The sequence below is a fragment of the Haliotis asinina genome, chromosome 15 (assembly GCF_037392515.1).
Source record: "Haliotis asinina isolate JCU_RB_2024 chromosome 15, JCU_Hal_asi_v2, whole genome shotgun sequence".
NCBI lineage: Eukaryota > Metazoa > Mollusca > Gastropoda > Lepetellida > Haliotidae > Haliotis > Haliotis asinina.
This window is the reverse complement of record NC_090294.1, coordinates 35226262-35240522: the sequence shown is the minus strand read 5'-3', so window position 1 is coordinate 35240522 and position 14261 is coordinate 35226262. Positions and strand designations below refer to the sequence as shown.

Genomic DNA, 14261 nt, shown 5'->3' with positions numbered 1-14261 from the left:
TTAGTTTATAAGTACCATGTGGGTTCTGTTACTTATACAACTACTTAGCCAGTCTATCACTTTACCACTTATTATTATTTGACAAAACTGGAAGGGTGTTTACAACGCTTTGTGATAGTTTTACACTTTCTGTTTTTGAGGGGTGTGTGACAGTGTCAGTTATTTCTTTGTTAATGTCTATTCCATTCCCCACATGCAATAAGATATCTGAATTAATCATTAATGTAAACAAAAATGTCTCAAAGTAGATTTTTTAAAAAGTTCTCGTTATACGTGTGCGTTCTTTAACATGTTTTGGGAGGGAAGGCCGTGGTGTATCATTTATTCTTTCACTTATCCACATATGTACTTCTCTCTTTTATTCTTTTTCTTTATTTATTTCATTCATTCACTCGTAAAATTCTGACTGATACAATACAGTGGATGAAGTTGCTGAACAGCGCTGAAGCATGACGAGGCACACGTTAATTAGTACAAATGGTAAAGAAAGCAAGCGAGTGACCTATCCCTGTTGTAGATTATCCCTGCTATCAGAGTGTCTGTGGTTCTCTTTCAACATTTCTAAGAGACTGCATAGCTAGAGTTCAGGCAAACACTCAACAAAACTGGGAAGATTTCTTTCAACGTTTAAGCGTAAAGGTGACGTTTGATAGGTTTTTAAAGTTTTCTTTGATCATTCTTATGCATAGATTATGTACAGCGTTACAACTTGACAGATAGCTTTGGAATTTACAGTCAGTTTGTGAGGACTTCCGCGTCTGCTGTGTCTTGAAGAGTCAGTTTCACAAAACAATTTTTATACATGTCAGCCAGTACAAACGGATGATGTTAGTTCCTAGTATCTAATACCAGCAGTCCATTTGACCAGCGAAGTGTAGGAACCAGGCTTTCCAAACCACAGCAGGAGCACATGCCACTAAAAAAAGTTGCCGGACAATAAGAGATGGTACTTATGGATTAGCAGTACAATGTCTGATTGGTGCTTGAGCATTAGTCTGTCCTTGGTTCTGCTCCCAAATTAACACATACCTATCTACATTGTAGGGAGACCACACAACCTAATTACTTTGTTTACTGCTTTGACTCCAACGCTCTTCGCTATTCTGTTGAGAAATACGTTATATATATAGTCTTTATTTGATTACTGATGGCAGATACTGGGTTGATGTTGATGGGCAATTTCTCATTGAAAATAAATCATAAGATGTAGATAGCAAAACGTGGAAGAATCAACTTCCTATAGGAATCATACCATATTTGCAGCCACTAGGCGCATTGAGTTATTGCAGCTTTCTCAACCTTACGGGGTACTCCTTTACAGCTAGGTGGACCTGGACACATAAAGTACTTTACCCAACTTTACTGGACGTTTATGTACCCGCAAATAGGTGTTAATTGCATCATGTGGTCATAGACCAGATTCGTGGTTTCTTTTTAAGTGCACAGGCATGTGTTAAAGAGCAAAAGAAACAATCACCATGTCGAAATCACTGATGTTACAAAACGGCAACCCACCACTGTGAAGAAAGACATTTTAATAACAGATGTGTAGGCAACAATGGTGGCTTGTCGTTTTGTAGTATCAGTGATTTCGACTTGGTGTCATTTCTTTTGTGGAATATATTATCGTTTTTTACCACAGCCAATAAATGGAAGTTTATTCCAAAGATAGGTCTGTCATATCCTCCATGTAAGTGTGAAATGCAGCAGGTCAACCAAGACATTGACTTAAGACCTGTCGGGGTTTAAGGGCCGCACACACGTCTCTGAATTTTCTTTTGTTTCGATATTTAAACTTATATACATTACACATCGCATTAAATTAAATCAATGACTATATTGTTTTTTGGTTTCAGCATTGACGGTAGCTGACGGTATCTATGGTAATCTAAAGGCACAGTTATGTAAACCATAATAACGTTAAATAACGTCATTCATCGCTACTTCCATCCCACAGCAGTTATAGCCCTTGCGATTGACATGTGATCAGTAACCCACTTCCGTTTCCTGTAAGCCGACGTGTTGATATGGCTGACAGAGGCAAGAAAGACTCAACTCCTCCGCCGTTACTGTTGATGCCGGCTGGAGGTGGACTTACACTGAATCCTCCTGATCAGCCGAATGTCTTGATGCCCATTATTCAATCAGAACCCTCACTTTTAGGACCAGGTATGTAGAGTAATTGTAGCAGATGTGCAAATGTCAGCTGTGACGATTTCCACTTTTCTGTGTTCATGAGATGTAATGTCTTTAAGATCACAGACATCATGTATGCTATTGAAAGTTATTATCTGTCGTTTGGTAAGAGTTCCTCCTGTCCCCATGTCCCAAATATTGCTTATAAACTGATATGTATTAGAATTATTAACAAAACCTAACACAAAAATTGCCAGAGTACTCACAAATATAAGGAAAAGTCATCAAATTAAATACAGTATATAGAGTTGAACCACTTACTGTTACCACTGTTAATCATATCCTCCTAATGACATGTCAACATCGTCCGAAGTGCAATAACCAACATTCAAGCAGAAATTGTTTACTGGGATATTTCTCTTGGTTTTGTTAATATTTTTGGTGTGTATCAGTCTATAAGTATTATTTGGGATGGGGGAATGGGAGGAACTCTTATCACAGTGTGAATAAATCGACTGCTAGCCTTGCTTTTAGGAGACTGTTGTTTCTGCAGTTACCTATTCATGTTTAATAAGCATATTGACATGCTGATTGGGTGATCAGGTTCATTGACTTAACTTGACATTGACTCATTGTGTCTGTAGTATGGGACAGATGACGATGCATTCCCCAAACTGATTTATTTATTTACTTCTTATGAACTGACAAACTGTAATTGGAACATAAGCAATCTTGCTGTAGAGTGTACATTAAACACTGATTTGTCTGATTCAGACTCCATCATTTTTAGTTAGCTTTTCTACTTCTTAAATGTACAAACAAAGCTACTTAGAAGTAGAATGCTAAGAAACATCCCAACAGTGTGAAAACCCTTTCTTGTAAACCTTTTCAGTGTTGGGATCTACAGAAATGGACAACTAAAAGATGCAACTGATTATTTAGAACACCACTTGTGTTAATACTGTTCATTGATTAGAATGCATTGTACATGATGTTTGAATGTTTTTTTCATCCCATTTTCTTTGATTTGTTTCCTCAGATGAAGAAGGGGAAGCAGACAGCTTCGTTGGCCAGGGTCCCACCCCACCCTTGGGGCAACCAGGTCCTCCACAACCAAATTCTTTCAACTACTTCCAAAGTTCACAGTCTTCAGGGATGTCAGGAGGCAGTGATCCCTTTGCAAATATTGGTCAGCAGGCGCCTCTAGCACCTCCTCAAAGCAACACACCACCAATGCCCCCTGTATCTGGTATGCCAGGGGTGTCCAACTTTCAGTCTGTCCCTCAACACTCTCAGTCTGGTCCACCAACAATGCATGGTGCCGGTCCTCCGCCTAAAGGTAGAATAGACATGGTTGGAAATGTGCCTTTTACAACTAGATCCAGCTGTCATATTTTGAACAAGTGTGGAATGAAATTGGGTTGAACTTGTTTCGTGTTAATATATTTAAGGCTTCTAGCCTTTTTAAGTTTTCTTTGTAAGAAGGCTGGATTTTTATAATCAAACATTTAGAAGTGACATTCGTAGTATCATTGCTTATAGAAGGAATAATCATAACAAACACATGTATTGTATCCATAAATCCTGTGGAATTTCTGATTACTTGAAAGTGTACTCTTAATACACATCAAATTTTGTCACAACAAGATGCTTCCAGTTCCTCAAACATAGTGGTTATCATGTGTCTGTCTCAGTAAATTTGCAGACATTATGTTCTTGGTCTTTTTGCAAAGGGCATGGTGAGTCAAATCAGTTGTCTTCAGCAAATGCATTTGATGATGATACTCAACCTGTCCAACAAGGATCTGTTTTAGATACCAGATGTGACGGTAATTCAGTTACAACTGCAATATTTGATCTTTATTCCTAAGTTTGTCATGAGTGTGAAAGGCACATATACAGACCAGGCAAGTATGGGTTGGGAATTACACATCTTGTCAGGTAGCGCTACAGTTATGGTTGATTGTTTGCAGGCTCCAGATATCTCTTTTACTCACTGAGTAGTTACTCAGATTTTCATTCAATGTGCATGCTGTGGGTATTATCAGTTAATTATTAGTTGTCTTTGGGCATTCTGTATGTACTTACCCTCTTCGGTAATGGCTGTCTAATGGCTTTTTCTGTAGTAACTAGGGCTGTAATGATGCATCATATTGACTGATTTCAGTTGTTGAATCACTGATAGCAATCAATCGATGGTAGAAACAAAAAGCTATCAATGCATTGATAGTTTGTGTGATTATCAATAGTTTACTAATTGACTTCCATTGATAAGTGTGCTGTTTAGGTGGAGACTTCCAGCTTCATTGGGTTTATGTTTGAAATGTTTACTTGATCTGGGTTTCAAAATTCTTATCAGTTATTAAAAGAGACTGAAACTACTTCGACATGTTTCACTATACAATGATTTGCTAAATAACTTACTATGAGACATATCAAGAAGAAAATAGTATTGCCATAGTTAATGGACTATGACAGTAGCATGCTGCAATAGACTATTGCTTTTGCAATAGTTGTTTGTCCCTCAATAATCACCTCTAGTGGTAATGAGTGGACTATTTTCAGTTCAATTCACTAATTCATTTGAATTAAATTGTATGTATCCATGGGATTCCACCAGTGTGTTGAATAGTGCATAAGCTGATACATGTTGATATGTGTCTATCAGTGAATCTTGCTTTTGTGCATTATTTCCCTGCTGTAGAGTCGATGTGTATGATGTGCCTGTTTTCAATCGAGTAATTATAAGTCTCTGTATGGATAGAGGTAAACAAAGTGGAAGGGATCACCACTGGATAAAAACTCACTGTGTCATAATATTGTTTTCTAGGGCTCAATTTAGGTTCCTAAAATATACACAAGTCCAGATGTTTTTTAAAAAACACATAACCCATTACTCATAATAATGCTGTCTACATGCAGCAATTTGTTGTTATGTACTACGTCACTAATCTCTGAGTTAATACTGTTATGTGTTATTTGGCTTAACTTATTGGGCATGACATCAACAGACTGAGTGTTCCTGACTCATGTCAAGATTGTGTACACAAGCTGGTTTTCTATTTGTAGCAATGCATCATAATTAGAGCAGACTGTGTTTCAACTTTGATAACTTTGTTTGACTAGGGTACAACCTGGTGTTGTTTACTACAACTTGTCAGTATGCGACTGATGCAGGGTAAAATAAAATAGTTCAGTCGAGCCTTGATGTCTAATTATTGGTTGATTTACTGTATATATTTTATGCAATTTGCAAATATGGAGCATATCTGGAGCTCTGTGACTCAGTTCAGTTTTTTCATGGTGTTGTGTTTGGTGGCAAACCTTGTTTCTTTTGTATCATATGTGTACCTTTGATCTTGAAGTTTATGCAACATGTTTAATTATTGTGATGAAACTTGTTTGAATGGCATTTTTGGAGTTGAGATACAAAATACAACAATATTTTATGTATAACATCTTTTTCAATTGCCTGTGTGTGACGTTTGGATACAAATTCTTGTACCATGGTCATTACTTCTGCTTGACAAGAGTACAAAAATCTGTATTGGAACATCACATACACACAACTGAAGAAGCTATTTTCCATAAGATATTGTTCTGTCATGATGAGACCTTGAAGTTGGATGTTGTGACCGTAAAAGCAGAAATTCAGTGGAAGAAAAACATTAATAGACTGAAACAATGTGTAAGTGTGTGTAATGACCACACAAAGAGTCATGCAAGGCTGATGAATTTCAAAATCAATCTCAGATGAGAGAAAAAACATGATTAATCTTTTTCTGAATTTTGACCAGATCAGTCTCAGAACCATGTTAGGAAATAAGGTTTGCCTACAGTGAATGGTTTAGGAAGAAGGTGTTTGTGTGACATTTCTCCAAACATTGTGTTTGTTTACACTAATCACATGTTGTAAGAAGACATTTCTCTTGTTAATTTTTATGATGATTCTGAGAACAATTCTAATGGTAAACATTTTAATAGTTACTAATTAGAGAGATACCTGGCAGTTGTTTCTACATAAGTTTGATTATTTCACACGTTGGGAACATTATGTAGCAAGGAAAGGCAATTTGGATAGGATGGCCAGGGTCAGTGATTTGGTTGACTCACGCCATCATATGTCAGTCATGTAGATTGATACTTATACTGTTGATCACTGAACTGTCTGGTCAGACTCAGTTATTTCCAGACCACTGCCATGTAGCTGGACAACTGCTGAGTGTGGCATTAAACAACAAACAAAACAAACGAAGTATTATTGTTGTTCTTGACTTTCACTTTGTTTTCAGCTTCGGGTTCTGGCAACATGTTCCGTAATACTGGCCCCATGCGTTATGCCCAGCCACCTCAGGGGACATATGCATCTTCAGGCATCCCCCCACCTGGGCCTCCGACAACCCCTTTCTCACAACCTTCCCCTTTCCAGCCTCCTCCCCCCGTGTCAACAGTGCCACCACAGCCACCCCCCACAGCCATGGTCCCACCCATGTCCTCCAACCCACAGCCTGCTCAGCCTCCCCCACAGGCTGGGATGGGCCCTCCAAGTGGCTCTCCACTGGTGTACCAGCCTGTGCAGGCTCACTGGTGCTTCTGCAAGAGTGTGGAAAACAAGGAAGTGTGGTTCCCGTTTTCCTTACTGGACTCACTCAGGATAGAGGAAAGTTATAAGACAGGTAGCCTCATCTCATTTGTCTCATCTTAATAAAATGTGACCATTTACTTTAAATGCTGCATTACAACTTGTAGGAGCCAGGTCAGTTAGAAGAAATTGTTCAGTAGCCAGGTGTGCTTATTGATTCTCTTACACTTGGCTGTTCCTTCCTCGTAGCAAAGACTGAACTGTGTTTTCCAGCTTTTTTATTATTAGATCATAATTCATGAAATTAGAAATTCACAATGGTAGAACAATTACAATGCATGATGTCAAATTTGAAAACAATGGTTCTTGTAGTTTTTCAGAACACTTAACCAAACACTGTCACGAAAACATTTCTGCCTGACAATGTGGCATTGCTGTTCTCTAATATGATTAGTTCGGACAACATGTTTAATCATCATAGTGAGACCTTACATTTGGATGTTATGACAGTAAAAGCAGAGATTCAATGGAAGAAAAACATTTATAGACTGAAACAAAGTGTAAGTGTGCATAATGGCCACACAAATTATATAAGAATATATATAAATAAATATATGATCTACTTGAACAGATGAATAAGGACATGTTTTCACCAGGAAAGGCAAATCCTGACGATGGCACTTGTGTCACCATTCAATGTTTTACAGCAGCACAACATGACCCTGAGAACACGGTGATCCCTGCCATTGGTGGCCGCTATGATGTCAATGTGGGGAAGCGGCTGCGCAGCGCAGTATACTGGGATGAGGAGCCGACAAGTATCCGCAGATGCACTTGGTTCTACAAGAGGGAGGGGGACAACAGATATGTTCCCTATGGGGAAGACTTTGCTCAGAAATTAGAGGTATGCATTAGAACCAGTGTTTGCAATACCTTAATTTCACAGTTGGCCATCAAGACCTGCAGCCACCCTGAGGCTTTAAAATCCACAAGCCCTGAATGAAATCTGCAGGCCTGTTATGTTGACGTAAACTTAAAATCAAACCCATAACAGCAAAATAGACTACTTTGCACACTGTTTCTACAAAATCTATCAGTGAATCCAATGGCACAGAGACATGTTTTCTTTGTTAAGGACTGGTGTTGGCATTCCTCTGTGGAAAGCGCTGAAATACCAGGAAGTGAAACTGTATTTTATTGTCACACAATTGATCATGAATGATTCCCGAACAATAATGGAGAAAACAATTATGGGAAAGATTCCAGTTGAAACAAATGACAAATAATTTACTGAAGGCCACAAGGGCCTGCAGATATTTGAAACTGCCGGACAGATACAATATCAAGTATTGCTGGCCTCCAAATTGGCGATTATTTCAAACGCTGATTAGAAGTAAACTGAATCCGTTCCTTGTGAGGAATGTACTGTTTCATGATTTATGAAAACCATGTTCATGTTCCTATTTACAGTTCTCACCAATCTGGGCAATTTGGCGAAAGTGTTGCTTTTCCCTGTGTAGATTTAGGGTAGTAGCCATTATAGAATCTGAACCCCCGACTATGGTCTTCAGTCACTATCATTTGCTGTCACTGTGGAAATTTGAGCTGTATCCCATCTCCTCACAGTGCTTGTCATTGACCCAGGTTCTATGTCAGCACCAAGTTAATGTGCAATTTGCAAACGTGTAAACTTCTGTGTCTTTCACCACTTAGTATGGTAGCCTAATAGTTAAAGTGTTCACTCATCACATTGAAGACCCATGATAGATTCCACACATGGGTACAATTTCTGGTGTTCCTCACTGTGATATTGCTGGAATATTGTTAAAAGTGGCATAAAACTAAAGTCACTCACCCCCATTCATCACTTAAGATGTTGTCCTTAGGAGTTGACCAAGCTTACAAGAAACGCTGCGCAAATCAGCTCACTGACTCTTATGAAACTCTGACTGATACATCACACTTTTGTCTGTTGTTGTTTTAGGAGGAGTATCGTAATGCAATCCAGTTCAACAGTTGGCACAAGAGACTGGAGTTCCCAGGAGGGGAGACCATCGTCATGCACAACCCAAATGTCATCGTGCATTTCCAGGCCTCATCCCAGCCGGATGAGTGGGGCAATGTACAGGTGGGTTTTTCATGCAAGTGTGTTTCACTGCATCCCCTGCCAGCCATCCCAGGACATCCACCAAATCCATTCTTCCTGGAATACCTTGCCCCACATTTGCCATTATTGATATAGTTTTCCTGAATATTGTTATGCAAACGCATGGCAGTTGGTTTGGGAAAGTTGTTTTTATCAGTAGAAAAATGATTTATGTGGAGTTATTTTTGACAATTTTTAAAAAAAATTAACCTGTTAACAGCATGTGATTGGTTCTTGTTTGTCTACAAACAGCACTGAAGTAGAACACAATGGAATTTGTTACACAATTTGACTTGTCTGAATTCATGATATAATGACTGACACATGTTCCTGAAAACACTATATCTGTGATGAGATTTGAAATATCTTCAAATTTTAAAACTTATTCTATCTCATGGTATGCACTGCTATCTCTTGATTGGACACTGAGTGGAACGATGTAGACTTTTTCTCTTTAGGCCTCTCTTGTCTGTCTGACCAAGCACTACATGCTACCCTCATTATAAGACAGCTTCCCAACTCTCATGCAAACATGCGGTATGTATCACTAACTGCCCATGTGACTATCTCCGGATCATCATTCTTTTTCTTGTCGCTCACTAGTGCAGACGTGTCTACTTACTCTCAACAAATTGAACAGAAGACGGTTATGATCCTCATTTGCTGTGTGTGGATTGTGTTGGTCAATGCAAGTGGGATTCTCGGTGACGAAAATGTAAGCATCAACCAGTGAGGAGTTTAGCATGTATGCTAAGGCTTGTTCTCATTGGTTTGCTGATCGGGCTCATTACACTGCGCCGCTTGAAGGACCTAGTCTCTCCTAAGGAAAGTGTAAACATTTCAGTTTTATCTGCCGACGTTCTTAGTCAACCCAATTGAATGACAAAGAATTAAATTATGTGGGCATCGTCCGGTTCCTATCTTTCTGAAGATCTGAGGAATTTGATAGGCTCTGATCGAACTAACACTCCGAGTCCGTTGTCTTCAGCTATTTCCCGGGTGGTGGTGGTTGCAATCCTCCATTAACTCAGATATTTTTTGCTCAAGAAGATCTTCGTTCTTCGCTCACAGTTTCTCGCAGTTGATCTTGTTCTTGTCATTCAGTGAGCTGTGAAGGAATGTCTACCTCACCTCAGCGTCATTTAACTGCTACTTCGCTGACTGGTTCCCCTTCAGCGATGAGGAAGGAGTGTTGTCATGGTATTCAGCCTCCCCTTATGTCTGTTTCACTGAAACCTACCAGCTCGGTGAATCAACGCATGTTAGGCGTTGGAAGATTTTAGTCACATGACCTATCCCACCTGTTAATCCTTTCTGCTGATTGAACAGATGCAGTAGTTGTGTCAGCAGCAGACATCTACTGTACACCAACACTTTATGCTCTGACGATCCATGATTTCCCAGCCTTCTATGTGACTGGACCTCATATCATGCCAGATTTATCTACCTTCCAATCTTCACCTTGATGAGTGATACATGCTGCATGCTTTGCATGAGAGTTGGGAAGCTGTCATATAATGAGGGTAGCATGGAGTGTGTGGGGAAGAGAGGCCTAGAGAGAAAAAGTTTACATCGTTCCTCTCAAATCAAGAGATAGAAGTGCATGACGTAAGAGAGGATAAGTTTATAAATATACAACTTATACTAAAATTTTCAATTTTCAATAATCTTTTGTTTTTTGTCACTTTGTCAGGGTGCCAAATTAGTGTACATTTGCTTTAAGAAATGGTGAAGAAACGCTACACAAGTTTTGATTTGCCATGTGTTATTAGCATGATGTGAGTTTGAATTAATGTAGAATGTGAATCATTTGAACTGGATCACTGCTTGTCAAAGATAGTAGCATGTGGCTCCCTTTTGTTGAATGTCATCCTGACAAGAAAAATGGAGGGATGAAGTCTCGTTTTCTAACACATTGTGGAACTTGATGCACAAACCATGTGTGGTACAGTTTCAGTTTGGCTTGTCCTCATGTTTGTTGAGTAACACATTTGCAGATCAGATTATTGACCTAAAAACTTAGTAGCTCCCTGATTATTACAATGACTAGTGCGAATGGTGTCAAACCCAGTTACTGCATGTTTTTATCATTTCTTTTGATATCGGTATGCTGTTACTAGTAGACTTAACCATTTTAATGGAAATGGAATGAAAAATATAAAATGGATATCACAGTTATGTTGACATAATATTGATGTGTTGTAATTCATTCATTGCAGCTGATATGCACTATTTACTTCTGTGTTTAGAAAACATGGTAATTTATAAAAGATATTTTATGAAGTGTTAGCAGTAACATTAATTCTTACATAAATATTGTCAACTTTTAGATTTTTCATTTCTGGGTTGCTGATTTGTAGATATAGATTATGGGCTAGTTTTAATGTCTTTTGTTTTTCTTTCTGTTTCATTTCCTTTGGCAAACAGGCAGTCCAAGTAAGCTATGTTTCTTTTTGCTTAATAAAAAGGTCCTGTGCTAGGAATATTTTTAGTTTCATGAGACTGATGTTACCATGGTGACAGGTAAATACTGAAGTCATAGCACCTGATCTATCTTCATGTATGCAGTTTGTCAATGTGATGACAACATGAGACACAGAGGATACACCAGGAATGTGGGTATTTCTCCTGGGTCTAACAGACAACCTCTATCTCTGTTGCTTTTTCGACTTCTACTTTTCATTTCGCAATTCATGTTTTCTTCCACTAATTGTAAAGCATATTTATTTATGCTCTCAATATGTGTGTAACACTTAAAGCAAACAAAAAAGGTCTGGCTTGACCTATCACTTATTTTTCAGAAGCCATTTTCATATTTTTAACATTGTTTGCCATATGATATTAATGAAAATATTCTGCATCACTCGCATATCCATATTTTCCCCAATATTGGATAGTTTGAAGAATCAGGAACTGTTGCAGGATGTCAGGACCTTTTTATTAGGACAGAACTTTGTGTACCATTACTTAGATTCATCAGCTTACCTCATATAGCTCTGCCATGTTTGTGTACTAGACAGCTCTTGGCAATGTAAGAGTGAATACATTTCTGTAACACATACATTTCTGTTGTTCATCTAAACCTACTGTTTTCATGTCTTTCATACATCCCCTGCTCAAACCTGGAATATAACCCTCATTCTTCCATTTTTCTGTCAGAGTGTGTATTCACTACCGGTGAGTGTGCCCTTAATGCATGATACTGCTGCTTCATCGTAACATATAACAAGCTCTTCTTTCCTCTCCGGATCTTCTCCTCCTGAATGGTAGTTCTTCTGTTATTGACACATGTAACAAGGCTCTCTTGAACATTTCCCTTGGCCTACAGCTGATTTTTCAGTGGAATCCTTTGTGTGCAAGTAATGGGTTTTCAGGTAGAATGTTTCAGCGTTTTGATGTCAGATGGTTTCTTTGGTGAGGAGGTGTTCAGCGACATCACCTCATACAGCTCAAGGTTGATTTTTTCAAAACAAATAGATATTTCCATATCAGGTTTTCATAATCATTATTGATTCTTTCTTTTGAACAATTCTGTCTGTATCATGCCCACATACATTATAATCAATATGGTCAAGTTGTCCTTTGAAACACATTCTTGCTATTGAATGTCAACAATTCAAGGGAGATAATATTCCGTAGTCAAAACTTTATAGAGAATTTCAAACATGGCACAGTATTAACATCTTGTTGAAGCATGATGCTGTTGAGTCTGCTTAATTTCTTCTTAATTTTGTCGTTTGTGTGATTAGAAGTAGATGCTTTGATGAAGACGATTGGTTCCTCCCCTCCCATGCAATTCTTCTCATCAGTGGCTGCTCCTTGTCTATATAGATGTATACATATACGTGGTCATCTTCTCACTTTCCATTTTCATCCAGCTTTTGTTTTTACTGTGTAATCATGACATAAAGTTTCTTGTATAGATGTTTGGTTAGTGTATCCATTGCTCGCTGGTCAGTTGATCGGTGTGTATGCAGTGTCCAGTGCATGGTTTGATGTGTGCAAGCATGGACAGTGGAGTTGCATTGTCAGTAGTCACAAATTTCTTCCACAAACACAGAGAATGTGAAAGCACACATTGTGCATACAGACAATTAATTCACTACTAATGTATTTCATTTTTCTCATGGGCATTGGGTTAGTATTGTAGTTAAAGCGTTCGCTCGTCACGCCGAACACCTGGGTTTGATTTCCCACATGGGTACACTGTGTGAAGCCCATTCCTGCTGTCCCCAGCTGTGATATTGCTGGAATATTGCTGGAAGTGGCGTAAAACTCAACTTTTTATGATTCCTTTCAAAATAGTGATATCAGCAATGCTGTATTTTCTGATAATTTTAATCCTTTGCGATATTTTTAGATATGCGACTCCTTGTAATCTAACCACTTCACAGAGTCACTCTCTGATATAATACATGGTAGAACTTGTGTGGACCTATTGATTACCACTTTGTCCTTTTACACTTTCAGTAGTTTATTGTTTATTCTCCTGCACCACTGCATGACCAGATAATGCATTCACAATAACACAGTGTACCAAGTTCCCTTCGCTTGTCAGAAAAGCAGATGTGTTGATCCGATGGCCACAATGCTTGTTGAGAATGAATATTACTTTCTGATTAACCACAAGGAAAGATAGCATTACAATTTACTGTTGTTGACACTTGCGTCATACCTACAGCTTTGACAACTAAAGTGTATAATTTTATTTTCTCATTCAGACGTAAGTGATATATACATTATAAGCAAAAGGCTTAATTCTATTATTGAACCTGTCTGTAGGCTCATGATTTAAATGTCATTTGATTATACTGAATCAGCAATTTTGCATTCAACATTGTGATCATATATGACTTCAAGTTCACTCACATTGTGTCCTTTATTTGTAAAGAATGTTTAATGATGTGCAATATATGATGGTTTGAATTCTAACTGAGATCTACTTCTGTTTAGGGAGACCAGATGAGACCCCGAGTTGTGAAGAGAGGTGTGGATGATTTTGAAAACATAGCTGATGGTGAGAATTTGTTGTTTGAACTGGAAACTTATTATTATCGAACCTGTGAATTCTGATTGAAGCATGTTTCATATCTGATATGTGTTCGACGTGGTATTCTAAGAATATTGGTCATTTTGTACTTACAGGAGAGACACCTCATGTAGATCATCTAGTCTTTGTCGTCCACGGCATCGGCGCCAACTGTGACGTCAAGTTTCGCAGTCTGGTGGAGTGTGGTGAGTTTGAACATGAATGCTAGCATTGCTGAAATAAATTATGCAATAATATTCATATTGAGTGGGTTTGAATCCCGGATGGGGACTTAACTCAAAAAAGTATTAGAATTTTGACTTTACTGAGAAAATGTAATCCCAGATATAATACATGTTAAATATGCA

The 14261-nt window shown here is 38.3% G+C and overlaps 1 protein-coding gene across 3 annotated transcripts in view; it reads left to right on the top strand.

The window, feature by feature from the left end:
- Positions 1–1996: 1996 nt before the first annotated feature.
- Positions 1997–14261, top strand: part of LOC137264890 (phospholipase DDHD2-like) — a 35554-nt gene continuing 23289 nt past the window's right edge. The window contains exons 1-8 of one of the 3 annotated variants that reach the window (XM_067800247.1): positions 2003–2169; positions 3176–3385; positions 6429–6812; positions 7426–7622; positions 8703–8846; positions 12024–12041; positions 13818–13881; positions 14010–14099. In XM_067800247.1, the coding sequence (XP_067656348.1) occupies positions 2028–2169; positions 3176–3385; positions 6429–6812; positions 7426–7622; positions 8703–8846; positions 12024–12041; positions 13818–13881; positions 14010–14099 (1249 nt within the window). In that variant the 5' untranslated portion in view covers positions 2003–2027. Of the gene's footprint in view, positions 2170–3175; positions 3476–6428; positions 6813–7425; positions 7623–8702; positions 8847–12023; positions 12042–13817; positions 13882–14009; positions 14100–14261 lie in introns of all 3 variants that reach the window. The other 2 variants (XM_067800245.1, XM_067800246.1) reach the window with 2 other exon arrangements.